The 26,223-nt window shown below is 34.9% G+C and overlaps 1 protein-coding gene across 4 annotated transcripts in view; it reads left to right on the forward strand.

Moving 5' to 3' along the window:
- The first annotated feature begins 1,391 nt into the window (after positions 1-1,391).
- CCDC15 (coiled-coil domain containing 15) overlaps positions 1,392-26,223 on the forward strand; it is a 73,768-nt gene continuing 48,936 nt past the window's right edge. For 3 of the 4 annotated variants that reach the window (XR_013757773.1, XR_013757774.1, XM_079104333.1), the window contains exons 1-11: positions 1,392-1,642; positions 1,927-2,112; positions 7,476-7,625; positions 8,146-8,337; positions 17,632-17,745; positions 21,195-21,317; positions 21,555-22,256; positions 22,484-22,642; positions 22,823-22,945; positions 23,116-23,238; positions 25,412-25,534. Coding sequence is in view for 2 of the 4 variants with exons in the window: in XM_079104333.1 (XP_078960459.1) it covers positions 1,933-2,112; positions 7,476-7,625; positions 8,146-8,337; positions 17,632-17,745; positions 21,195-21,317; positions 21,555-22,256; positions 22,484-22,642; positions 22,823-22,945; positions 23,116-23,238; positions 25,412-25,534 (1,989 nt within the window). In the remaining 2 variants the exon portion in view is untranslated. The remainder of the gene's footprint in view (positions 1,643-1,926; positions 2,113-7,475; positions 7,626-8,145; positions 8,338-17,631; positions 17,746-21,194; positions 21,318-21,554; positions 22,257-22,483; positions 22,643-22,822; positions 22,946-23,115; positions 23,239-25,411; positions 25,535-26,223) is intronic. The other variant, XM_079104332.1, reaches the window with a different exon arrangement.

Here is a 26,223-nt window from a genome sequence, read left to right on the forward strand (position 1 = left end):
GTGGAGGAAAGCAGCTCAGAGTCCTTTAGCATCTCTACTATCTCAGTAAATATCTATTCCATTCTTTTGGTCGCTGAAGATGAAACCCCTAGAACTTCCTTTAAGTCTTACCACACTCACACAATTCAAAGTACATATCCACATATTCAGCAGATCCTGAAAATTTTGCCTCCCAAATATATCCAGAATTCAACCTCTTCTCACCATCTTCACCACTACTTGCTGATCCAACACTTCAAAATCTCCTACCTGCATTATTGCAAGAGCCTAATTGGTCTTTCTTCTATCCATATTCCTTTTATTCTCAATACAGCATCTAGAACAATTTAAAAAAAAATGCAAGTCATATTATGACATTACTTTGCTCAAAACCTTCCAACGACTCCTTATCTCAGCACCTTATGGTGGCTTACGATGTTCTAATATGTTTGTTAGCCCAGGCCCCAAATTTTGCCTCCTGTCTCAGCTCTTCCCCTCTCACTCTGCTCTAGTCATACTAGCTTCCTTGTTGCTCCTCAGCCAGGAAATGCTCACCTTGGGGCATTTGTATTTGCTGTTCCTTTTATCTGGAACACTGAAAAACCCTCCCTTAATAATCACGGTGGTTTTTCTATTGTATCATTTAAGTCTTTACTCAAAAAAGTTCTGAACATCCTATGTAATATTTCATCTCCCCTCCTCCCCGAACACAATTCCCAATCCTGTCCTGTCTCCTTTTACTCCACAGCACTCATTAGAAGTTGACACATTTACTAACTTATTCATATGTTTTTATTCGGTTACATCATCTTATTGTAAATCCCCTAACAAAGGATATTTGTTTTGTTCGCTATTTACCTTCAGTGCCAAGAGTACTCCTGGAGTATAAAAAGCATGCAATAAAGTATTTTGAATGAATGAGTGGGTGTCCCACAGGGTTAATGAAGTGTATATTACACTGTGTTACAGTATTACAGCAATTTGGAGCACAGGAGACCACTCACGAGGCTGCGATGTTCAAATACAAGAATATGTATGAAACAGAGCTGCAAACATAATGAATTATATAAAAGAATAGTATGAATTATTGTTGAGTAGTCTGTTTCTCGAGGAAATCCTGCCCGGCCCTTCTATTCTTTTCCGGTATTTTCCTCAAGTGCAACGATGGCCAACCCAGTCGGTCAGATCACCAGCTCAAAGCAGCTCTTTTCCTGAGGGTTTTGGAATGGTCTTAGCATCACCGATTGGCAGCACCTCATCTCGCGCGTCACCCAGCAACCCCACACACCCTCCCGTCCCTCTCGTCAACAGGACAGGAAGCGGAAGTGACGCAGCTACCGACGCATGAAGATCCGCCCCTCACACCTCCCCATGCCCCGAGCGATGACGGGAAGCCCGGAAGGGGCGGGCACAAGGTAGTGGAGGGGCGGGGCGGAGCGTCCCGCCCAAAAGTGGCGGTTTACTCGAGGTGGTTTCCTTAGTGTCCAGCGTAGTTTGAGTCACTGGCGAGCTCAGGACTGATTCTGCGCCAGTACTGCTTGAGCAGGAGTGGGCTCCCGCGTCCTCAGAAGCAGGCTGTTATCTGGCCCGGAAGTCGTGGGTTCAGCGCTTCTCTCCATATCCGAATCCCGATTACAGTATTGGGACTCTGCCTCAGACCCAGGTTCTCTCCTGCAACTGCCCGCGCTGTGCTCACCCCTAGGCACAGTCTTCGTTCTCCGATTTCGAACCTTGCTTCTCTTTCCTCTCATCCTCATTCCTTCCAGGAGGCAGTTTTTTTAAACCTTGCCTTGCGCCTTTACTTTTTTCTTCGACTCTTTTTCTTTACTCTTTCTCTGGAATCCGTGGTTTTCTGCTCCATGCCAGGTTTCTGCTTCTCTCCTCATATATCCGTGACTCATGTATTAGGTTTGAGCTTTTGACGTTTTTCTTTTTTCTAACCAAAAGTCACAGATGCCAGGACGTATGGCTCCCCTCAAGAAATCTCAGAATACCACAAAGTTGCCCCTGGCTTTAAACCCCATGAAGAACAAGGACATGTTAACAGTGCTGGCTGAGAGGAATCAAGCTGTAGTACCTGTTGGGGTATGGGTGGAACCTGCCTCCCCCAATAGTTCGGAAATCCCAGCATATGTAAGTGTCACTTTGATCCAAATGTGGTGATTTCCTCTTTGTTTTTATTAGTCTTCTCTAATTTTTGGTGCTTAAAGACGAACAGTTGGAAGATGCTGTTTCTATTCTGTTGTAAATAGATTATATTTTTGCATTAGGATTATAGAACAAGTATGTTTTTGCCAAAACTTGCTGCAGCTTTAGTTGGTATAATCAAAATACTATTTAAGTAGACCTACTGTACAGTCCATAATAACATGGGAGAGGATGTTTATCATTTACTTCACAAATTTGCTAGCAACACAATGTTGACGTTTGATGGAGATTCAAGCCAAAAGGAGAAATAAATTAATTGATTGGAATTTTGAGACAGTTTTAACTATAAATTCCATGAGAACAGGGACCTTTATTTCTTGTTCCTTCCTGCTCTTGCATATAGTAGATGATGAGTGAGGAAATACGATCTTTATTGGCCCAGAAAGGAGGAGCATTTCAGATGAAGAAAAGTTTTGCAAAATTTACTTATGTGCATGTTTACCTGATGGTTCTTATGTGAATTAGCATGAAGATAATTTTATGAGAAGGTTTTTGATAGTGTTTCCCCAAATTGTGCTCCTTAGCTATTTGTTAAAATTTTATTATGGAACTTACACATTATATTATAGTAAGTTGTTACATGTCTACTTTTACTGGTGGAGTGTAAGCTCCTTGTGCATAGGTAAGAAATCTTGCTTATCATTACTTCTCTTTTATCTTAAATAAATATTGCCTAATAAGTATAGGCATTCAGTAAATATTTATGGAATGCATAAAATGTGTAATGATCTTCTATATATAGACTGAGTACTGAACATGGGTGGAAAAGTGTGTTCCCTTTTCCCTTTTCACTAAAGTATGTGTACTTTATCCCAAGGGGAAATGAGACATTTCGAAGTAAATGTTAAATGACAAAGTAATATAGTATATTTATTAAATTAATATTCACATATATGTATACATATTAACTGATTTATCCTTACTCTGTTTTCTGAAGGAATTTTAAGAGTGTCACTAGTACATGATTATACTAAGAGATGATGTTTAATTAAAGAAGAAAGATATGACTGGGTTTATGTGAGCCAGAAAAGTTTAAAGACTGAATAATCTGAGAAGAGAGTGGGATGATTCTCCTATTAAGGGAAATGGGGAGAGATGGAAGTAAACAAGATGTGTTCAGGGTTCTAAGAGTTGATTAGATTGATTGGAATGGAAAGTGAAATAGAGGGATGGTGGTTGGGAGGATTATGGAAAATAGGGGTGATGAGGAATTATAGGACATTTTGGAGAAGGGATTGACTTTATTGTTTAATATTTACAGATAAAAAAATATTTACAGATGAATTTCATAATCTGTGTTTTGGTTAAATTAATTGCTTCCAACTTTTTAAAGGTTATGGAAAGAGCAGATCCAGGGGGACAAGTTAGGATATAATTATAACAATTTAGGCATGAAGTATACCATCAAAGCTTTTGTAGTGCTAAGAAATGGAAAGGAAAAGCCTTGAAAAAGGATGGTTGAAGTGGGGATGAAAAGAGATATACAGGGAATATCAGTAAGTTTTGGTGCAAAGGTCTCATTATTTAAGTTATTAATACATATTTTTAGTTGCTTAGATTATGACATCTTTATAATATCAGTGTTATCAAACTGCCTAAAATTTGACACCATCAAACCCTTTTCTCTCCTTCCTTCCTTCCTTCCTTCCTTCCTTCCTTCCTTCCTTCCTTCCTTCCCTCCCTCCCTCCCTCCCTCCCTCCCTCCCAGGGATTGAACCTAGAGGTACTTAACCACGGAGTCACATCCTCAGCCCTTTTTATTTTTTATTTTGAGACAGGATCATGCTAAGTTGCTGAGGCTAGCTTTGAACTTACAGTCCTCTTGCATCAGCCTCCCAAGCTTCTGTGATTATAGGAGTGTGCCACTGTGCCTAGCTTCTTTTTCTATTTTAAGAAGAGTTAAATCTTAGCTTAAGCATGGTGGTGTACACCTGTAATTCCAGCTGTATGGGAGACTGAGGCAGGAAGATTGCCAGTTCAAGATCAGACTGGGCAACATGGTGACACCCTGTCTTAAACGTTAAAAAGAGAGCCAGATGCTGTAGCACATGTCTGTAATTCTAGGGACTCAGGATGTGAGGCAGGAGGCTGAAGGAGGAGGCAGAAGGCTGAGGGTAGCCTCAGCAACTTAGTGAGATCCTGTCTTAAAAAAATTAAAAAAAAAAAAAAACCAAAAACTGGGGATGTAGCTCAGGGATAAAGAACCACTGTACAGTCCACAGTACTCCCCCCAAATAATAATAATAAACAAAATAAAGTAAAAATAAATGAAGGGCTGGGGATGTAGTCCAGTGGTAGAGGGCTTGCCTAGCATGTGTGAGGCCTTGGGTTTGATCTCTAGTATTGAAAAAAAATTTGAATATTAAGTTCCTACACATTAATTCAAAATGTTAAAGACTTGAAACATATATAAACACATCTTCTTTCCCTCATTTAAAAAATTCAAATCAGTTTTAGCTAAAGGAAGTTTGATCAAACATCTAATACTTTATTACTTTAGCCTGTCTAGTCTGGGAATCCACCCTTATTTACAGACATAACACTCTTAGCTCAGAGTAGATGAACCTAGTTACGTCTAAAACTTGTTACACTAACGTGTCTCTTCTAAAGGTAACTCCTATTCATTTCCTCCCAGAATTTCAAGGAGTCATCAGTATTCCTAAAAATAATGCCAGAGCTTAGATCCCCATTACCCCACAATAATTAAATTAGCATCAAATGACACTGCTGTCCTATTATCATGTATGGCTATTACATTATTTCATTATTTGTTCTAGTTATCTTTTGCTGAAAATCTAGTGGAATAAAGCAAAAAATACTGTGTCAGGAATTTGGGCAGGATATAGTGGGATGACTTGTCTCTGTTTCTCAGTGTCTGGGGCCTCATCTGAGGTAGCTTAATTTGGGACAGCTTGACTAGGTTCTGGTTTTTGGTTGAATTCTTTGGTGCTTCTTCCTGTGACACTTGATAGACTGTAATGTCTAAGGTGGCTTTCTTGCTCACATTCTGGCACTTGGGCTAGGATGACCAAAATGGCTGGGGGCTAGTTGTATATCTGTCTTCTTTCGGATGGCCTATTTGGGCAATTTGTGTTTCCTCATTGGATGGTAGTCTCAGAGTAGTCGGAATTCTTATATGGTGCTGGTTTCTCCCAGAATGAGCACTCCAAGAGCTTCAGGTAGCAGTTGCTTTATGACCTTGCTTGGGAAGTGATGGAGCCAACACTTCTACTTTATTCTATCAGATGTTCAGGTCTGGATCAAATTTGGTGTGGGAACATAATAAACATGAGCATAAATACCAGGAGGCTTGATTTATTGAGGGGAGGAAGAGAGGGCTGGGGATGTGGCACAGTGGTAGAGTATGTGCCTAGCATGTTTGAGGCCCTCTGCTCAATCCCCAATACTGCGTTTAAAAAAAAGATGGGGAGGGAGGAGGAGAAATCATCTTTGAAGATTAACTACTATATAATCTAGTATCAATTCCATCATCTGTGAATCATCCAAAATGTGTTGAATTATGGTTAGAAACATTTCATTCTGTATTTCTCCTTGGATAGTCCATGGGGTGAAGGAAGGCTATGAGAAGTTAGTTGTACAGTCAAAATAATATTTAGTTTTGTTTAATTCAGTATTTCCCAGATTTATTTGACTCTGGGAACCTCTTAAAACATCCCATAGGACAAGAGTTGTTGAGTTCTTGTTGCTGGCACAGTGGCGTTTGTTAAGAAAAGTGTTTCTAAATGCTGGTACACATTTATCTTTGGCTTACAATTAAGATTCAAAATCTCTTGTCAGTCATGCATGTTAATAAAATATTTGATAATATTGGTGTGGGGGTAAAAGAGTGGCAGGCCAGAGAAGATGGAAGTAAAAGAAAGAGGTTGAATGGCTTACATTTGTCTGGGCTTGGGTTAGTCTGCATCAGTTTTTTCAGGCCTTATTATGTATGTCTCTCCTTTGGAATTATTTTAGGCAGTTGTTCTTTGCTATTTGTATTGTACACTCGACTCTAGTTGACCATACTCTTGTAGAATAGTTTATAGGATAGGTTTCTTGAAAACCTTAATTTAAATTAAAATTCATTTGGTTTTTTAATTTAATGAGAGCCTGTACTATAAGCTGAGATACTCTTCACATTTGAAAGTTGAAATCACTGTGCTACAAGAAGCAATAAGAAGGTATGATGATGGTTTATTTATTTTGAAAATTTCTTTTGAAGGAAAAACATATAGTCCAGAGAAAAGCAATGCAGGATAGATAATGAAAGTGTTAAGAGTAACAGAAACATCTAGCTCTGCTAGGAGCCAGCTATAGGATCTTGGGCTCCTACTGGAGATTGATTTTTCTGAACACCAGTTTCCTCATTTGTAATAAAGAATTATCTTACTACTTAAGGTAGTGTTGAGGATAGAGTGATACAATATAAAATGCTTGCATACAGTAGCTCCTTAATAATGATAATGGTTATTATTTGCATTCCTGTGGTTATTCAGAGCACTTAGAGCAGGTGAATATAGATCAAGGACTCAAATGTGATAATTTTCTAGATTTCTTAGAATTGTTGTGGGACTGAGAAATTTATAAATATATATTCAGTACCTTTATAGTCAAGGCTTTATGCTTTATTGTAGGGAAAACAAAGGAATGTTAAATGCATTTCCTGTCCTTAAAGAACTCATAATCTGATGGATGAGTCAATAAGTGTTGAACTCAGTAAAATAAGTAAAAGGAAAGATACAGTAGGCTAAGAGCTCAGAGTGTTATAGGAGGTACTAGGGATGGATTTTAGATGGTCTTGAAGATTGAGTAGTCCCTTTACTAGGTGGACATGAAAGGAAGAATATGCTATATTAAAAATGGAGCATAATTCTGAGTATGAAGGAGTTTTATATTAGGATGTATCTGGTGAGTGGGGAGCAGTCTGGTATATCAGTATTGTTTACTTAGTCCTTTTAGAAATTGTGTAACAAGTGGGTTTAAATTGGTTCATTAAGAATTAATAAAATGTGGGGAAAAATTAACGAGGACATCTTTAGTTTCAGTTTAATAATTAAAATTTGAGTATTTACAAATTCCTATTTTTAGTTTATAATTGGTTTAAGTACTTGGTACTCACTATGTAGATCATTGGCTCTGAACACTCATCATTTCCTTACTCTTGGGAATTTTGGATTATAGGACCGAATTACTTTTTCCTAGGATTATATCCTGACTTCTTTGGGTTTGCAATAGCCTTAATGGGCAAAACTATTAACAATTAAATGTTATATTTTTTATCTTTAAAGACTTCAGCACATATGATTGAAGAAGAACTAAAGGAACAACTAAGAAAAAAACAAGAAGCTTTGAAACATTTTCAGAGACAAGTCAAATACCGAGTAAATCAACAAATTAGGCTGAAAAAACAGCAGCAACTTCAGAAGTCTTTTGAAGCAGTAAGTTCAGAAGTGAACCTGAGTAATGACTGAATGGAAAGTATGTGTATTGTAAGATAAACTATTCAGCAGTAACAGTATCACTTTCTTCTAATTCCATGCTTTATATAATCTGATTTTCTAGTGAGTATAGAGAAACCACGTTTTGTTCCTGTGTGTTCGGATGTGTTTTTTGTTTTTAACAAATGGGTACAAACAATGTCAAAATTTTGGATTCACACTTGAGTTTGAATTCTGGCTGTGTTACTTCTAGGTATGTGACCTTGGGTTACTTAACTTTTATGGTTGTATATATCCCTATAAAATAACAGATATGATGCTTATCTTACAGGATTGTGTGAGAATTAAAGGAAATAATACAAATAAGTTATTATTATTAATAGGTGACTAGTAAAGGTTAGTTTCTTTAACAGCTAACTCCTCCCAACCAACTGAAAATCTTTTGCCTGCCCTAGAGACCTTATTTGATTATACTGGATTGGAGTGGAATCTTACTATCCCTCCTTTTTCTTTTGTATAGGCAGAAAAAGAAGGCTCTATAGCAATGCAATCTTCAGATCCAGCACACTTCACTCCTAAAGGGACAAGTATTTTTCCAAGCAATTTGAATGCTGCTATTGGAAGTTCTAGGTTTCCCCCTTCCCAGATATTTGGGGGTGCAGTAAAAGATGGAGAGAATGAGAATGAATTATTCCAACAACAAGCCCAGGCTGTAAGTACATATTCATTTTATCTTATATCTGATTTTTTCCCATTCTGTAAACTAAAAATATGATAGTAATAGAATATGAAATAGGGGTTATATTTAGCTTTACTTTTTATCTCTTTTTTAAAATTTTTGTAAAAATGGGGACCAATGGAATAGTGCTTATTTTTACATGTATTTTTCTAATTTACATTTTAATTTATTTTTGGTACAATTTTAGAATCATCTAAAGAAAGGTGCCAAAGTGTTATAATTCAAAATTCATTAGAAAGAGCTTTGGACCAAAGAACATAGATTTTCTCAATTATAATGAAATTATGTTCTGGGGTAAGTGACTATTAGTTTGTAGTGCACAGACAGAAGTGATTCTTACCTTTGTTGCAAAGAGATTCAGTACATCTAAAGGACATTTAATTTATTATTTATCTTTGTATCTTTTTTCTTACTTTTCTGTCTTAATCTGGTTATCATAATAAATGAATCTATAGTTGTAGGTAAAGTAATAACATGGAAGTGCCTAACATAGCCAGAATTTTTGGAAAAAATGTCTTTTTTATTTAGTAACTCACTTCATATACCTAATATTTAAAAATTATGAATAGATTTGTCCACTCAAATCACTTGACTCCTAGTAGGCGCCTTCCTTAGTATGCTGAACTTTCGTTCATTTGGTATATTCTTCACCTCTGCTTTGGGAATTGTTCTTCATTCATTAAAAAGTACATTCCTAAGGGTAGTGAGAGGAGGAGAAAAAATGTGGAAAATGATGACTCTGAAAATAGAAGCTGTATATTGCCTGAGTTAATGTACTTGGTCATAATCTGATTGGGCTATTAGTATAAATAGGGAAAACTTTATAAGTACATGTTATGTAGATATTTTGTTTTTAAATTTCCTTTATCTAAAACTGACTTTTTGTTTGGTTAGTAGTAATAATTTTCATAATCATTTTTTCTCTTTTAAGATTATGAGGGCTGGGGAGATAGCTTAGTTGGTAGAGTGCTTGCCTTGTAAGCACAAGGCCCTGGGTTCAATCCCCAGCACCGCAAAAAAAAAAAAAAAAAAAAAAAAAAAGATTATGAAAAATTTGTTCAGCAAAAATTCATGGCACTGCATAAAATATAAGGGATAGAAAATTTACTCAGCCACATTCAGTCTTTGCATCTGTGGTACTTAATGGCTATAAACTTCATCTGTTTAACACATGGATAGAACACATTAGTCAGCATGTATTTGAATACATTGTATTTGTTAAGCATTGTGGGGATACTAATGAAATGGGAAATGGCACCCTCCATGGGTTTATATTTCCAGGGAGACATACAAAGCTAATAGTTCCTAGTCTATTAAATAATATTGTGGACACATTTCCTGTATCTGGCAATTAAGTTTTGCCATGGGAGTTAAGACATTTTTAAATTCTGAGGAAATAATAGGGGAAGTATTCATGAAAGAAATGGAATGGGGTTGTATATTTTGAATTGGTAAGCTGAATTGATAAAAGAATTTTCAGATGAGAGGAACAGTTAAAGACTTAGAATCTACAAGTGTGGTTGGTATATTTGTGAATAAAAGGTAAAGGCTGGGGCTGGGGAGATAGCTCAGTCGGTAGAGTGCTTGCCTTGTAAGCACAAGGCCCTGGGTTCAATCCCCAGCACCCAAAAAAAAAAAAGGTAAAGGCTGTCTGATAGTTTATAAAGAATAACAAAATGAAGTTAGATGGAGTAGGAGAAATCAGGTTAAACAAAGCAATAAATGTTATAAAATTTTAAAAACTTTTATGCATTGTTTAACAATCTTTTTCCTTGGAAGAAGATGAATTTATTAAAGAATATTTAGTGACTCAACTATGTTGGGCATGTGAACTTTTACCCATACAACTGCGTAATGATAGATGCTTTTTAATCTTGCTTTTTCTGTTGCAGTTTTAATCCACTAGATGTCACTATGAAACTAAACAATAAAATTGTCAAGCACTAATTCCTTAGTTTATCTGGAATTGATTGAGCACATGGTGAAAATAATTCACTTTCTAAATGTTAGTGGACTTTTCAGTTTCCTTGTGTCTTGAAACTATAGAATAGAATCTTGGAATTGGAAGTGTTTTAAAGTTCACCTGACATGAAATATTTAAGGACATAATGATTTGACTTACTTGTTGATGAACCTTTATTTATTTATTTGTATGTGGTGCTGAGACTCAAACCCAGTGCTTCACACATACTAGGCAAGGGCTCTACTGCTTAGCTACAATTCCAGCCTTCTTTTTTTAATTTTTATTCTCTCATTACAGTGTCAGTTTTCCAACTTTTTAAAATACCTTGGGAAAATTATTTTCTGTAAAGTTGACATGAAACAACCAGCTAAATTTTCTCTCATCTACCATCGAAATAATTCATTTTTCATTTAGGCCCTTTTGGCTACAAGAATTTAGGCTAACCCAAGCAAGGGGAAGTTTGTTTCAAGAATCAGGGGTTCTAGCTCTTACCCTGTACAAAACTCAACTCAAAATGGATCAAGGATCTAGGAATTAGACCTGAGACCTTCACCAAATAGAAGAAAAAGTAGGCCTGAATCTCCATCATGTTGGCTTAGGACCAGACTTCCTTAACAAGACCCCCATAGTGCAAGAAATAAAAGCAAGAATCAATAAATGGGATAGATTCAAACTAAAAAGAGTTTTCTCAGCAAAGGAAATAATCAATGTGAAAAGAGAGCCTACAGAGTGGGAGAAAATCTTTTCCACACACACTTCAGACAGAGCACTAACCTCCAAAATTTATAAAAAACTTACAAAACTTTTCACTAAAAATACAAAGAACCCAATCAATTAATGAGCTAAGGAAATGGGCAGACACTTCACAGAAGAAGATATACAGGTGATCAATAAATATATGAAAAAGTGCTCATCATCCCTACTAATTAGAGAAATGCAAATTAAAACCACCCTAAGATTTCATATAACTCCAATTAGAATGGCTATTATCAAGAACACAAGCAATAGTAAGTGTTGGTGTGGATGTAGGGGAAAAGGCACACTCATACATTGCTGGTAGAGTTGCAAATTGGTGCAGTCACTCTGGAAAGCAGTATGGAGATTCCTCAGAAAACTTGGAATGGACCCACCATTTGATCCAGCTATCCCACTCCTCTGTTTATACCCAGAGGACTTAAAATCAGCATACTACAGTGATGCAGTCACACGAATGTTCATAGCTGCTCAGTTCACAATAGCTAGATTGTGGAACCAACCTAGATGCCCTTCAATTGATGAATGGATAAAGAAACTGTGGTATATATACCCAATGGAATATTACTCAACCATAAAGAAGAATAAAGTTATGGCATTTGCTAGTAAATGGATAAAGTTGGAAAATTTCATGCTAAGTGAAATAGGCCAGGCCCAAAAAACCAAAGACTGAATGTTTTGTCTGATAAGTGGATGATGATACATAACAAGAGGGGCAAGGAAGAGAAGAATGAAGGGACTTTGAATGGTGTAGAGGAAAATGGGGCAGAAGGGAATGGGGGAAGGAACGATAGTAGACTGAGATAGACAGTATTACCCCATGTATATGTATGATTACATGAATGATGTGAATCTAAATTGTGTACAACCATAGAAATGAAAAGTTGTACCCCATTTGTATACAATGAATCAAAATGCAATCTGTGAAAATAAAAATATTTTAAATAAATAAAAAAATTTAAAAAAAAGAATCAGTGGTTAATAAAGTCAGAATTGGGATCATACACATATCCATACACTATTTAAAGAGTCTACAACTTGTGGGGGAAGGGAAAAAATAACAGAATGAATCAAACAACATTACCTTATGTAAATTTATGATTACACAAATGGTATGCCTTTACTCCATGTACAGAGAAACAACATGTATCCCATTTGTTTACAATAAAAAATAAAGAGTCTACAACTTGTGAGTTTATTCTGGATATAAGATAGTTCAATGGCCCCAAGAGCATGGGATCTTTGAGCTTCACACTGGTATTTGTTAACTTAATTCAATTGATCCCATCCTTCCCTCTTTTTCAATATTGAGGGTTTTCCCAGGACATGGGTCTTCCAGTGCTAAAACTGGAACAGTTCCAGGCAAAACAGGATAGGCAAACTAGTCATCTTATCTCTACATTTGTGCCTCTCTTATATACTTATTTTTCTACTTCTCACTGGTTCTTTATCACAGCTTTATAATTTTGGCATACTTGAGGTTACTTTTGTGTCTTTTCTCCAGTTTAGGACCTTTTAGGCTGAGGTCCTGTCTCTTACTTTTCTCTGAATATTTCCTAGTTCATTATCTCTGATAAGGTATCTTTATTGGTCCAGTTTGCCTTTTTTATTTTAGATCTAGGTTACTGACCATCCTATAGGTTGTTAGTGACAGTTACAAAAGACAGCTAATGTAACTGATGCATTACATTGGGATTTATGGGTTATAATTAAGGATTTATATAAGTTTTAAGTTTTAACTCTATAGTGTTTTTGACCATGAAAAGTCATAACATTTAAAAAGCAGTATGATCATTTGCAAATAAGCTACGTTGTACTTGAATAGAATTCAACTTTGGGTAGATCTTAGCTGTACTTTATTCCTATGACTATGTAGTAGTATTGTGCCATTTATGTAGTTACATAAATTCCACCTTTCTAAATCTTATTTGGCTAAAAAAAATGCATGAAACTTAGAAAGAACTGAAAGAATAAGAACAATGAACAGAGTCATGGTAGATTATTTGTAAGACTTTATCTTATATACTTGCCTGATGTTTTAAATTTTAATATAAAATCTTATTTTAGATTTTAAGATTCAAATCTTGAAATTTGTTTATATAGTAAAATTTTTGCTTATCAGATAAAAGTCCCTTTGCTTATTGTTGATGTTATGTTTCTGTGAGTGATACAGACCTTTTTTATTATAAATGTATAAGACATTGCCTCAAGACCTGTATTTATTTGATACACTACTGGCATAGCTGCTAATCCAATCAGATAAGTCTAAGGAAGATGCTACCAAAGGCTGTCCCTTTATTACAGCTTATGGTGGTGACAGTTTTCTTTAGAAGGTACTTTGATTAGTTGTCTGATACATATGGGATATTGTCTTTAGGGGTCATTGTGAGCCAAGTTTTATTAGCAATCATTCTTCCTACTTGATGGAAGAAAATTTAGGCCTGTATTCTCAAGAATATTGCTGAGTCTGAAATGATAGCATTTATATATGCGTTGTGAGAACCCAAAGTAAATCTACACGCTTATGTTGTTCATGGAGAGGTAGCTTTTTGTGGGAAATTGTCAAGGAATCTTTTTTTTTTTTTTTTACATTTTATGTTTTGTTAAAATTATATATGTACAGTTTAAACAAGTGAAAGAAATAGATATGTACAGTGTTTATAGTTTAAAAACAGAAATACCTTCCACATTTTATTATTCCCTCTTTCTCAAATGTAACTGTTTAATTTTGTTGTTATTTTATATTTTGGTATTAAATGTTCATATTTTTTTTTCTTTCTTTCTTTTTTTTTTTTGACAGTGCTGGGGATTGGAACCCAGGGACTTGTGCTTGCAAGGCAAGCACTCTACCAACTGAGCTATATCCCCAGACCTAATGTTCATATTTCTAAGTGAGATGTTTGTGGTACTCTTTCTTGATTTTTAAAAATAATTCAGGCATTTCTTATTGATGTCCCACTAGGAAACACGAGGATTTGACTCTTTGTGTCCCCCTCTTGTCCTTACACATGTATCTTTTCCACCTTTCACCCTCTTTATCGTTATGTTGCAATTTTGCTTGGATTGATATTCACCATTTGTGTTGTAATGACTATGTAAACAGTACAGTTGAGCTAGGTAGTAAACTGTGATTACTTTTCCTTCTGTGTATGGCTTTTTGTTTTATTTGGATTTATGTTGATTTTTGATTTGCTGGATTTTCTGTGCAGTTTCGAATGATTCATCTCTATCAGAAAATCTTTAAATCTTGGTCAGATTTAGTGCTGATCTTTTTTAACCCATTAAGTCCCATTGCCCCAAATGTGGAATACCTATAAAAATGGAAATTGAGTAACAAATATACCACTTATGGTAACTTTTGAAATAAATATTATGTTTTAGAGTTCTATTATTTTGAGAGAAGTAATAAGTGAATGAGTAGAATATTTGAAAAACAAATATATGAAATACACACACACACACACACACACACACACACACACACACGCAAGCTCTAGATTATTGATTTCCAGTCTATTTTAATGCACCTGTGTCAGTTTCATTGAAATAGTGGCAAAACTGAAAACTTCTGACTTAGTGGGTTAATAACAATTATTAGCTCTAAGAGAATGAATAGTGTGTCTAAGGTTCTAGTATAAAAAAGGCTTAATTAAATTTTATTTTTGAGTGTTCATACGCCCATAGCACATGCCCATATTCACATGTGTTTTAAACATACACTTTTAAATATATGGTGCATATTTATACATACAAATTCATATATAAACCACGCACACAAGCATGCAATGATTAACATTATCTTGCAGTATGAGTGGTACACTTATTTTCTTGTTCTTTTTATTTATTACATAATTTTGCATAATTTTATAATACTAATATCTCTCTTTTATTGTTTTCATTATAATTTTACATAATAGTGGGATTCATTGTGACATTCATACATGCACAGTACTTCCCAGTACTTCCCTTTTCTTTCCCCTCCTCTCTTCCCCATACCCTTCCTCTACTTTACTGGTCTTCCTTCTATTTGTTTATTTTTTATATTTATACATTATCACTATACATAGCGGTATGATTCATTGTAATATATACATAGCATAATTTGGTCAGTTTATTTCCCCAGTACCTCCCTTTTCCTCCTTTCTTCCCTCCTACCTCAATCCCCTTACTTTACTCTGCTGTTCTTCCTTCTATTTTTGTGAGATACCTTTTTTTTTTTTCTCTTGAGCTTCCACATAGAAGAGAAGAATTCTGACCCTAAACTTTGAGTCTGATTTACTTCATTTAGCATGATGTTCTCCAACTTTATCCAATTTCTGGCAAATGATATAATTTATTCTTTATGGCTGAGCAGAACTCTATGGTGTATATACCACATTTTTTAAAATCCATTCATCTATTGATGGACACTAGGTTGGTTCTGTAACTGGGCTATTATAAATTGCATTGCTACATACATTGAAATGCATGTATCACTATAGTATACTGATTTTAGTTCTTTTGGACAAATGCCAAGGAGGGGGATAGCTTTTTATTTATTACTTATTAATATTAATTTTGATTCTTGCTATATTAGTTACATTTCTGGTAGCTGCTATAATAAAATTACCTCAAATGTAATGGCTTAAAATGATAGAAATGCATTTTCTCATAGTTCTGGGAGGCCAGAAGCTGAAAATCAGTTTCACTGAACCAAAATCAGTCAGTAGGGCCATGCTCCCTCTATAGGCTTTAGGGGAAATTTTGTCCCTTGTCTTTCCCAACTTTTAGTCTGCTGGCATTCCTTTAGCTTGTGGCCACGTCATGTCAGTGCTTTCCTGAATCTTTGTATTGCTTTCTCTTCTGTAGGTTGAATCTCCCTCTCCTACTCTCTTATAAGGATACTTGGGATGGCATTTAGTCTCTGTCTACATAAATGAGGATTACCTCAAGACCCTTAATTTAAGCACAACTACAAAGGCCCTTTTCCCTTACAAAGTAACATATATAGGTTTCAGGGATTAGGACCTAATTTCTTTGGCTGGCCATTATTCAGCCTGCTATAGTTCTCATAGTAGTCATTGGAAAGGCCTTTATAAGACTTGAAGTTTAGTGAAGAATTATGGTGACAAAAGAGAAACAGAAAAAGCATAATACATATTCTTATTGCTGGGCCAGTTGCTTAAGGAATTGTAATCAATCTGAATCTAATAGAGATTAGGACTGTGATAGGAAATGAAAATTCTGAAGCCCTAGTTTAAATTTATTACATTGGAACTTTTGAATCCTGTATACAAAATGTGGAACAATAAAACCTACCATACTTGGTGTCAAAAGAAGTAGGCATAATAATAACTTTGTATTTTTTTTATAACTTCAGCTGCATGTATATCTCCTTTTGCATTGTGAATAAGTCTGTCTTGACTGACCCCTTTAGTCACTCTGCAGCTAGCTTAATTTAGAAGTCCTGCCCTTGGTAAAATAAAAAGTAATGTTTCAAGCTGATTTTTCTGGTTAGCAGTATGGATCTCTAGAATCAAGGACAAAGCAGAGATGATACAACTGTGAGAAAAACAGGATTGGTAGTGAGAGTTTTTCTACTTAACTCATTATTAATAAAAATCGTAAAGTATTTGTTACTTATGTCTGTAAGTCTTAGCCATAATTTCCCCTGAAGGGATAGTAGATAGCATTGATCTTTCAACGAATGGCTTAGAAATGGTCCTAACTTTGCCATAGTGTCCCTAAGTAGTATGTACTTAGGGACCATGAGATGCAGTGCACATCCTAAAAAGTGTACATAGTTCATTTCTTTCTTTTTCTTAAATGACACATACCTTGCAGATTTGGGAGATATAAAAGGCTGTGCTCCTCTGAAAAACAAATCAAAATATGTATATACTGAAATTACTATTTAGAGACAAAGAATGAACACAAAATCAACCTACTTAATATTAATAGTCATTTATCAGAGATTACTTAGTGTAGTTGAAACAAATTGGTTCTTTTGAGATGTGTTGCAAGTTAATTTAGGAAGACATCTTGAAGGAAAGTATATCTGAGAAAAGACTTTAAATAGCTTAGTCTTCAAATGTTGAGTGTGGAGAAGGGATTCATATGCATAGGAAAAAACCAAGATTCTTAGGGAAACTATTCAGTCTTCTAGTAAAGAGTGATGAAAGCAATTAGGCATGCAAAAACCAGTTGAAGAAATAACTATTGAAAAGATTGATAAAAGGAGTTAAGAATGTGTTTGTTCAACAATTTCTAAGTGTATTGGCTCAGACATTAAGTTCTGATTTTGGCATTCATACTTAATATAAAGTATACATCGTTTAAAAAATTAATGTGAATAACAGCCCTTCTGTTATAAAGTACAATCTCTTAGAATAATGATAATAATATCATAAAATACTACTAACAAGATCAAAATTTCCTTTGTAAGTAATCCTCTTGTCTTAGGTCTGACATTTTTAATAATGGGTACCTGTTTTCCTTCTGGAACACTTAGTACATTTGGTATTAAGATTTTAACTTGTTTTTGTTTTCCTTCTTCCTCCATCCTCTGGCAGCTTAGTCAAACCATGAAACTAGCACGTCACCGGCTGGCATCCCATAAAACTGTGAGTAAAAAAAAGCCATCAGTGTTTCCAGATGGTTGGAGGAAAAGCTTTTCCACCCAACAGGTAAATTTAATTTCCATTACATGGTTTTTAAAAATATAAATAAAAGATTTAGTTACATCTCAGCATAATTTAGAGCTGTAAAATATTGGAAATAACCTTAAATATCCCACAGTAGGGAATGCTTGAGTTAATTATGATGTATCTATATACAGCCATTCTAAAAGATAATTGTGTTTTCAAAGAATATCTGAAGACAAGACAAAGTGTGAGGTAAAGTTAAGTGAAAAAAGTAGGATACAAAATTATATACAATATGATCTCAATTTAAAAATGTATGTGTTCATTCAACAAATGTTTATGGAATGTCTGTAATTGGCAGACATAGTTCTAGAAACAGGACTTACAGTGGTAAAATAAAGACAATCATCCCTCGAGTTTCTGTACTTGTAGGGAAGTATATAATAAACAAGTAAATAACTATAGAATATCATTTCAAATGAAAAGTGCTAAAGAAAAATAAACCAAAGAAATGGCAAAGAATGCTATGTGCTTAGACAAACACCTATATAAAAATTACTTGAGAGGCTAATATTGATTATTTCTGGACAGTATTATTACAGGTGATTCTTCTGTTTTCCTAATTTTAAAAATTTCCCATTGTGTGTGGTGTTTCACTTTCTAATCAGGAAAATAATAACTTATTTTTTAAAAAGAAAATTATTTCATTTCTTAACATAAGGTTAGAGTGAAAAATTGGAGTCTAAATGTGGAACTAGACCTAAAAAGGATATTTAAGCCTGTATTTGTAAAATGACTTTTTTGTGCCTACTTATTTTGGAGTCTACAAATTTGGATGCTCAGTTCATGTATCTTCCTGTGTTTACTTAATTTTGGCATTAATTTTAAGTTTTGATGGTCAACATCTAATAAAATAGTCTGTTAGTCTTTTTCTTTTTGCCATCATCAGGTATTTTATTTAGCCATTTCCCAGTTTTACTTCCTTACTGGTATATTGTTTTACATTTTCATGGATCATATACATTTATATATTAATGACAGGGATACTTTCAGAGAAATGTGTCTTAAAGTTGATTTCACTGTGGAAAAATCATAGTGTATACTTACATAAACAAGAGGGTCGTAGTATCCTTAAGTGACAGTCTTAAGGGACCACCATCACATATGTTGTTCATTGTTGACCAAGATGTATTTGTGTAGCATGATTTATTTTTGTGTTTTTCCCTTAAGTATCTCAACAAAACCATTAAAAACATTTGTGTTTTTATGTTTGCTCATTTATATGGTTGAATACTAAACTATAAATGTCTCCTTCTTCAGTAATGATTTTAAAATTTATAAATTAACTTTAAAAGAACAAAAGGTAGGCATTAAGATATATCTGTATATGACAACCCATCCTAGATGTAGTGAGTTTGGTTTACTTTTTCTAGCATTGTCTTGTCGTTCTGACTTTTTGAAGTATAGTTTCTTTTGTACCATAGTTATTCTCAGAGACCTTTCTTTTCTTTTTTTTTTTTTTTTTTTTTTTTTTGACAATTTTCATAGCTACCATGGATTTGACAGTATTATCTAACTCCAGGCAACTGTTGAAAAGTGGTGATTGGACACTTTCTAATAAACCAGAGAAAAAAGGGTTATCAGGTTCTAAAGAGTGATATTTTATATTGTCTGCTCAAATCTTCTATGAAGTTGTATTTTTCCAGAAAGAGTACTGTTCATAGGTCTGACTGAAATAGTTATCCAGTAGAAGGGAGGATTAATTCTGAGATAACTTCCTTGTATAAACCAAGTTTATTCGTCAAAGGTGCCATTTAAATGTAATTCATTATTGTTAATGGTGATGATAATGAATTCAAACTGGCCATTGTTTCCAATGAATGCATTTTGGTGGCAGAGGGCAAAATAGCAAAAACAGATCCTTCCATATAATTGGGAAAGATGTAAAAATTCAGTGAAATGTTTCTAATCCTTATATCAAGTCTTTTTTTTTTAACTGTCAATGGATCTTTATTTATATGTGGTGCTAAGTATCGAACCCAGGGCCTCACACATACCAGGCAAGCACTCTACCACTGAGCCACAACTCCAGCCCCTATATCAAGTCTTTACCTCAAATCTGAACAGTTTTCTATCCTCTCAGCTGTGTGAAGTGGGAATCTTTTCATCAGAAAAAAAAATCTATAATTCGGTTCTGCTTTCATTTCTTTGTTAGTCTTTAGCATCATTAGATTCTTTCTGGTTGTTATTGTTATTCAAGGTTTGGAGATACAAGTAGAACATATACTTCATTGCTTTCTGTCAGGTTCCAGGACTTAATTCATGAGTGTTTTGAAATTGTTAGTGGTTAGAGTGGTGGCAAGTTTTCTTTTATTAAGTTTATATGTTCTCCTATCAGTCTGTTTCATCCCATATATTGATGTGTGATTTGTTTGTATATTTGAAATAGAATTCACTAATTTTTTTCCTTAATTCTAAGACTATTTTAACTTACTTAAGAAGGTTAAGGTTTGGAATGCCAAACCTTTCACAAAAACTCAGTTAGTATTGTGAGGATATTGCCTTCCCTGTACCATTTATATTTATATTGATTCACCCCCACCCAACTCCCAGGGAGTACTTTGTAGGTAACAAGCATCTCAATAAATATAGAAACAAGAGGAGAGTACCCTCTTAAGATCCATCAAGGTCTTTAAACTACTATATATTACCAGAACTTTATGGAAAATCAGGTAGGGAAATGCAGGTACAAACCCTTATTGCCCATTTGACCTTCTGTTGAGAAAAATATCTATTCAAATGTTTTGCCTGTTTTTAAATTGGGTTCTTTTTATTGTCAAGCTTTATGTGTTCTTTGTATATTCTGGATATAAGTCTCTTAAAGAGTGACCTTATGTATATTCCTCCCATTCTGTGGGTTGTCATTTCATTTTATTAATGGTATCATTTGCAGCATAAATTTTTAAATTTTGGTGTAGTCCAATTTGTTGGGAAGAATGAGATCTTCAACTTTGTTCTTTTTCAGTAATATTTTACGGATCTCTTGCATTTCCACATGAATTTTATGATTTGCTTGTTAATTTCTATAAAAGAAAAAAGTCTTGGTATTTTGTTAAAGATTCTTGGTGCTATAGATCATTTTGGGAAATGTGTCTTTTTTTTTTTTATATTTGAAATGGGATCTTACTCTGTTACCCTGATTTCAAACTACTGGGGTGTTTCAGAGTCCCCAGTGCTGGGTCTACAAGTGTGCATCACCACACCCTGCCATTAAACAATATTTTCTGATCCATGAATGTGGGATGTCTTTTCGTGTATTTAGATCTTTAGTTTTTTCCAACAATGTTTTATAGTTTTTGGTGTACTTACAGTCTTTTACCACAAATATTTAATACTGTTTGAATATGCTGTCTTGAAGCCTAGGATTTTTTTTGCAATCACATTGTTTCTACCTGTAATAGCTACATTTGGTGGTTCCCCCCCTCCTTTAGGAATCTGACAGTGAGGAAGTGTTATCTGTTACAACAGATGAGAAAGGGAGAGGCGATTTGTTTTGGGGAGACAAGCAGAGTCTCTTCTTTGAAGACAGTGATAAACCTTTTAGCAGAATTCAGGTAAAGCAATAAGAGTAAATGAAATAATTGTGATTTGATTAGGGATTGCCAATATAGTTATACTGGCTGGAATTGTAGAGTTAGATTCTTTTAAGTTGGGCAGACTATGATTTCACATTTTATTGTAGTAATTTATTGATTACTATTGCCATTTTAAGATCATTTTAGGAATCTCATGGAAAACCAAGTGTTGCTATTTTATAACATTCTGTATTTGTTGTTTATGTTCACTTTTAGAAAGTAAAATTCAAAAATCCATTATTTGTTGTGATAGAAGAAAAAGAACAAAAGCAGTCAAATTTTCAGGACCTTGAAGCCCAGGATTATCCTCTGGAAACCAAAGGAGATCTGCCAGAAACCCAGAATGATCTGATAGAAGTTCAGAGTGTTGAACCTGAAACTCAGAGTGTTGAGCCAGATGTCCAGGCTGTTGATCTGAAGGTTCAAGCTATTGAGCCAGAAGGCCAGGCCATTGAGCCAGAAGTCCAGTCTATTAAGACAGAAACTTGGAGTATTATGATAAAAGCCAATAGCACTGGGCTAGAAGATGGGAATATTGAGTTGAAAGCACAGGATTTTCCACCTGAAAACCAGGTCTTTTTGCCCAAATATCAGGACCAAGATTCTCTACCCAGAGACCCCTATGTTCTCCCTAAAGACCAGAATATTCTACCCAAATATCAGGACCAGAATTTTCTACATAAAGACCAGGATTTTCTACCCGGAGACCAGAATATTTTACCCAAATGTCAGGACCAAGATTTTCTACATGATGACCAGGATTTTGTATGCAGAGACCAATGTGTTCTTCCCAAAGACCAGAATATTCTACTCAAACGCCAGGATCAGAATTTTCTCCCTAATGATCAGTGCGTTCTCCTCAAAGATGAGAATCTTCTATACAAATGTCAGGAGCAGGATTTTCCACTCAAAGATCAGGTAAAATGGAATGGAAAGGAGAGATAATAAGAACAAATAAGCTATTTAGGGTTTGGAGTGGGATTTGCAAGGATTATATTGCAACTGATTTGGAGATCCATGGTTGGAGAATATAGTTTCCTTCTTGTGTTTTCAAACCTCCAGTGTTCATACTAAGTGTTAAAATATTATCAGCATATTTTCCCTATCTGGACAATTTACTTTTTTTCTTTTTAAATATTCATTAGGAAAAATATATCTGGCAGCAGCCATTATTGGCTTTGAGAGTTGAAAGATGGAAAAAGGAATGGCCCACAAGTACAGAACCATATCTTTCACACAGGTTCCAAGGCCAGCACTCTACTGGAGATCAGTTAGAGCAAAAGGAGGAAGAGGATCAACAGGAAGTAAATTACTTAGGGTTATGGTTGGGCTTTTATAGAATAGAGTAGTTTTGTTTTATTCTCTAAGATGCCCAGTTATATTCTGACCTCAGTTAACTGCAGAATTCTCACTGAAGCCTAAAGTCTAAGTTAGTCTGTCATTCTTAACTGAACAATTGATATTTCTGTTTGTTCTTTTTTTAGAAAACAAATTTGAAGCAGTCAGCAACACTTTTGATAGGTAGGCAAGGGAGAGAAGAGCTTCCTATGGATGTCATACATCAAGATCTTCTGTGCAGTCATCAACAGGCCTCCATCAGGGCCAAGGTAGAGTGGAAAAAACAGAGAACAGCATCAACTGAATATTTAGGGTTTAATTTGAAGCTTCAGATTTTGTTCTCAGCTAAAGTTTAGAACTGACAAAAAGCATGGTTTTGTGTTTTATTCCATAATATTTCTCATTACTCAGTTTATAGTTTGTGTTTTTTCTCTTTTAGAAAGTACATTTTCAGGAGCCATTTTCTGATATGACAGATGAGGAAGGGAGAGAAGACTTTTCTCTGGGAGGTTATCAGTGTCTGCCTTCCCAAACCCAATTCCAGGACTTCATCAGAGAGCAGGTAGAACAGAATGAAAAAGAGATAAAGAAATGGCAAATAAAGTAGCTGGATTTTATAAATGCTGAACAACTGGTAAATTAAAGTATAGAATCAAAGATTTTGGAGCTATAAGAATATCAGATCTTTGCTTCCTTCCCACATTAGTGGGATGATAGTTCTATGTACTTCTAAAGTACTTGAAGCAGTACTTTTTGCTTCAAGAAGGATAGGCATAGAGTGTTAAAGCCTAAACAGTTGGATTTCTGCTGGTCTCTTTTTTCTGTTCTGTCCTGGTAAAAAAAGACCCTGGTCTACACTGTGTAGATCAAATCAGTCCTGTCATTCAAAAGATTAATACATCAGTTAGACTCTTTTAATTTACCAGGATTATTCTCCAACTCTTGCCGAATTCCATGTTATTATCACAAGCATGAACAATGTAGAAATAAGTAGCAGATCCTAAACTACTTTAAAAGATTAAATGAGTTTCTCAGACTCTTTCTCTGTGGTTCGGCATTAAGAATTAAAGTCTACAGAGTTGGATTAAAAGTATAACATCCTTATTCTTACCAAAACATAATCAGGATGTTCTTACTTGATGCTGTTTTCCTGGAGTTCTCACTGAAGTCTGTAGGATTATGACTAGCATATCATCCCATCAAGGTAATTTTTTTTCTGTTTTTGTTGTTTCTTTAGAACATATTTCTCAAGCATCCCTCATCTTTTAGGACAGAAGAGAGAGTAAGAGAGGAATTGCCTCTGCAGTATCATTAGTATGTTTCACCTAAGACCCAGGACCAAGCCTCCCCTGGAGAACAGGTGGAGCCACATACAGAAGAAGGACTATCACTTTCTAAGAGAAGACCAGTTAAGATTGACTGAAGTTTATCAAGCTAGCTTGTATGTGGGATACATAGACTTAAGGTCTCCAGAGTTAGGCTAATAACTAAAATGTCTTTAGTTATTTCAAAATGTACCAGAATAATTCTTAATTTGCTTTAAAATACTCCTAAAAAAAAGCTAGAGAAGAGATAGATGAAAAAACAAGATGTTATGAATTGTTAAAGTTGAGTGAGGGGTATTTGGGGTTCATTATTCCATTTTTTTTCCTACTTTGATGTTTATTTGGAAAAACACATGTACACATAGACCCCTTAACTGCTCTGTTATCCTCTCCTAGTATCATTACTCTGGGATTGTCATTAGAGTCTGTAATATTGTATGCAACTAACCCATCATTCTATTTGAACAATCAGTTTTTTCTTTGGTTGTTCATTTAGAAAAAGCTTATTAGACAACCTGCATCTTTGGAGAAAATGGAGATTGGGAGAGGAATTGCTATTGGAATCTCATGGGTATATTTCACCCCCAATGATAGAGACCTAGCCTTTCCTGGAGAACAAGTAGAGCAAAATATAGTGGGAGTTGGTACCAGAGAGTAAATTGTTTAAGTTTGAACTCCAGATTGACAGGGCATTGTATAAATGCTCAAGGATTTAGTGTTAAGGTTGGTAATAATGGGCAAAAAATATAATGTCCTCTTGTTCTTAGATGTATCTCACACACCATTCTTATTGGTTGAAACTACTTTAGGCTTCTTTAGGGAAGCTTTTACTTTTGCCACAGGCATGGTCCTCTTGCTTGGGTACTTTATGTCAGTGTTTATATTGTCTTTTAGCACACTAACTATGGGCAGGCATCACATGATATAACAGTTGAGAAATGGAGAAAAGAGTTGCTTCCAGAGTGCCACAGATATGGTTTATATGAAATCCAGGATCCGGGTTTTGCCAGAGAACAGGTAGAACACAGCAGAAATAAATTAGAATTTTGTTTGTACTTGTCAGAGGTATATCACTAACAAAGATGATGGTAGTGGTATCTCTTACTAATATTAGCAACATTATTATAAGTAACAGCTTATATTCGCAGAACACTTATCATAGCCAAAATGGTTTTACAAGTTTGTATGCATTATTCACAATACCTCTGGGAGATAGATACTAAGATTATTGCTTTGTGAATACTTAAGATCCTTAAGAGTGGCAAGAAGTATAATATCTACTTTCATGCCATAATATATGAGAACATTTTGAACATATTGAACTGTTTCAGGCTATCACTGAAACCTACAGTACTATCACTATTATTATATCACTGCTCACTCAATTTGGTAAATGTTGTTATCTTTTAGAGCTTACACTTTAGGCAACAGCCATCTGTTGAAACAGCTGAAAGATGGCAAGAGGACTTGCTTCTGAATCGCCATCAGCATCATCTACCCAGATATCAGAGAGACACTTGCGTCAGACGACAGGTAGAGGAGACCATAGAGTATGAACTGTGAAATTTAGACACCATTATTAGCACCTACTAGTCTGGGATGGTAAAGGATGATAAAAAGGCAGATTTCTGTTTTATATCATAGTGTACAAAACCTATCTTAAGATTATTTTAGAACGTTTACTGAAACCTGGGAGATTGTTAGAAGCATTTTGTGCCTATTGGAAAGACTATATTTTATATTGATATTTATAAAAGGTCTATTTCTGGTGGCTGTTGTCTTTTTTGTTTGAAAAGGGAAGAAATGAGCAGGGTTTTTTTAAAAAGGTGGTGGTGGGGCGGGGATGCTATCTAGCTTTTCCACACAATGGCTAGGACTAGATTTCTGTCAGTTAAGTTGGAAGAGCAAATGACAGTATCATCAAGAAATAAACTTGTCAAGTTTGGACTGGAACTTGTTAGCATTATGTTGTCTAATGTTTGGTAGTATCGGGTTAAGATTTCTAGTATCTTAAGTCTTTTGCTCTTCCAGCTTACTGCTAAGATTTCTTTATGACTTCAAACTGAAGTCTAGTTTATTCCCATTTAAATTTTACAACTGCATAATTTCTGTTTTGTGCTTTTATATTATTTTAGAAACAAAGGCTTCAGATAACTAGCATTGTTAGGCCACATGAAAGATACAGAGAAATTTCCTCTTGGCCCTTTAAGATTAAGAATGAA

This window comes from Sciurus vulgaris (genome assembly GCF_902686455.1).
Source record: "Sciurus vulgaris genome assembly, chromosome: 11".
In the NCBI taxonomy this organism is placed as follows: Eukaryota; Metazoa; Chordata; class Mammalia; order Rodentia; family Sciuridae; genus Sciurus; species Sciurus vulgaris.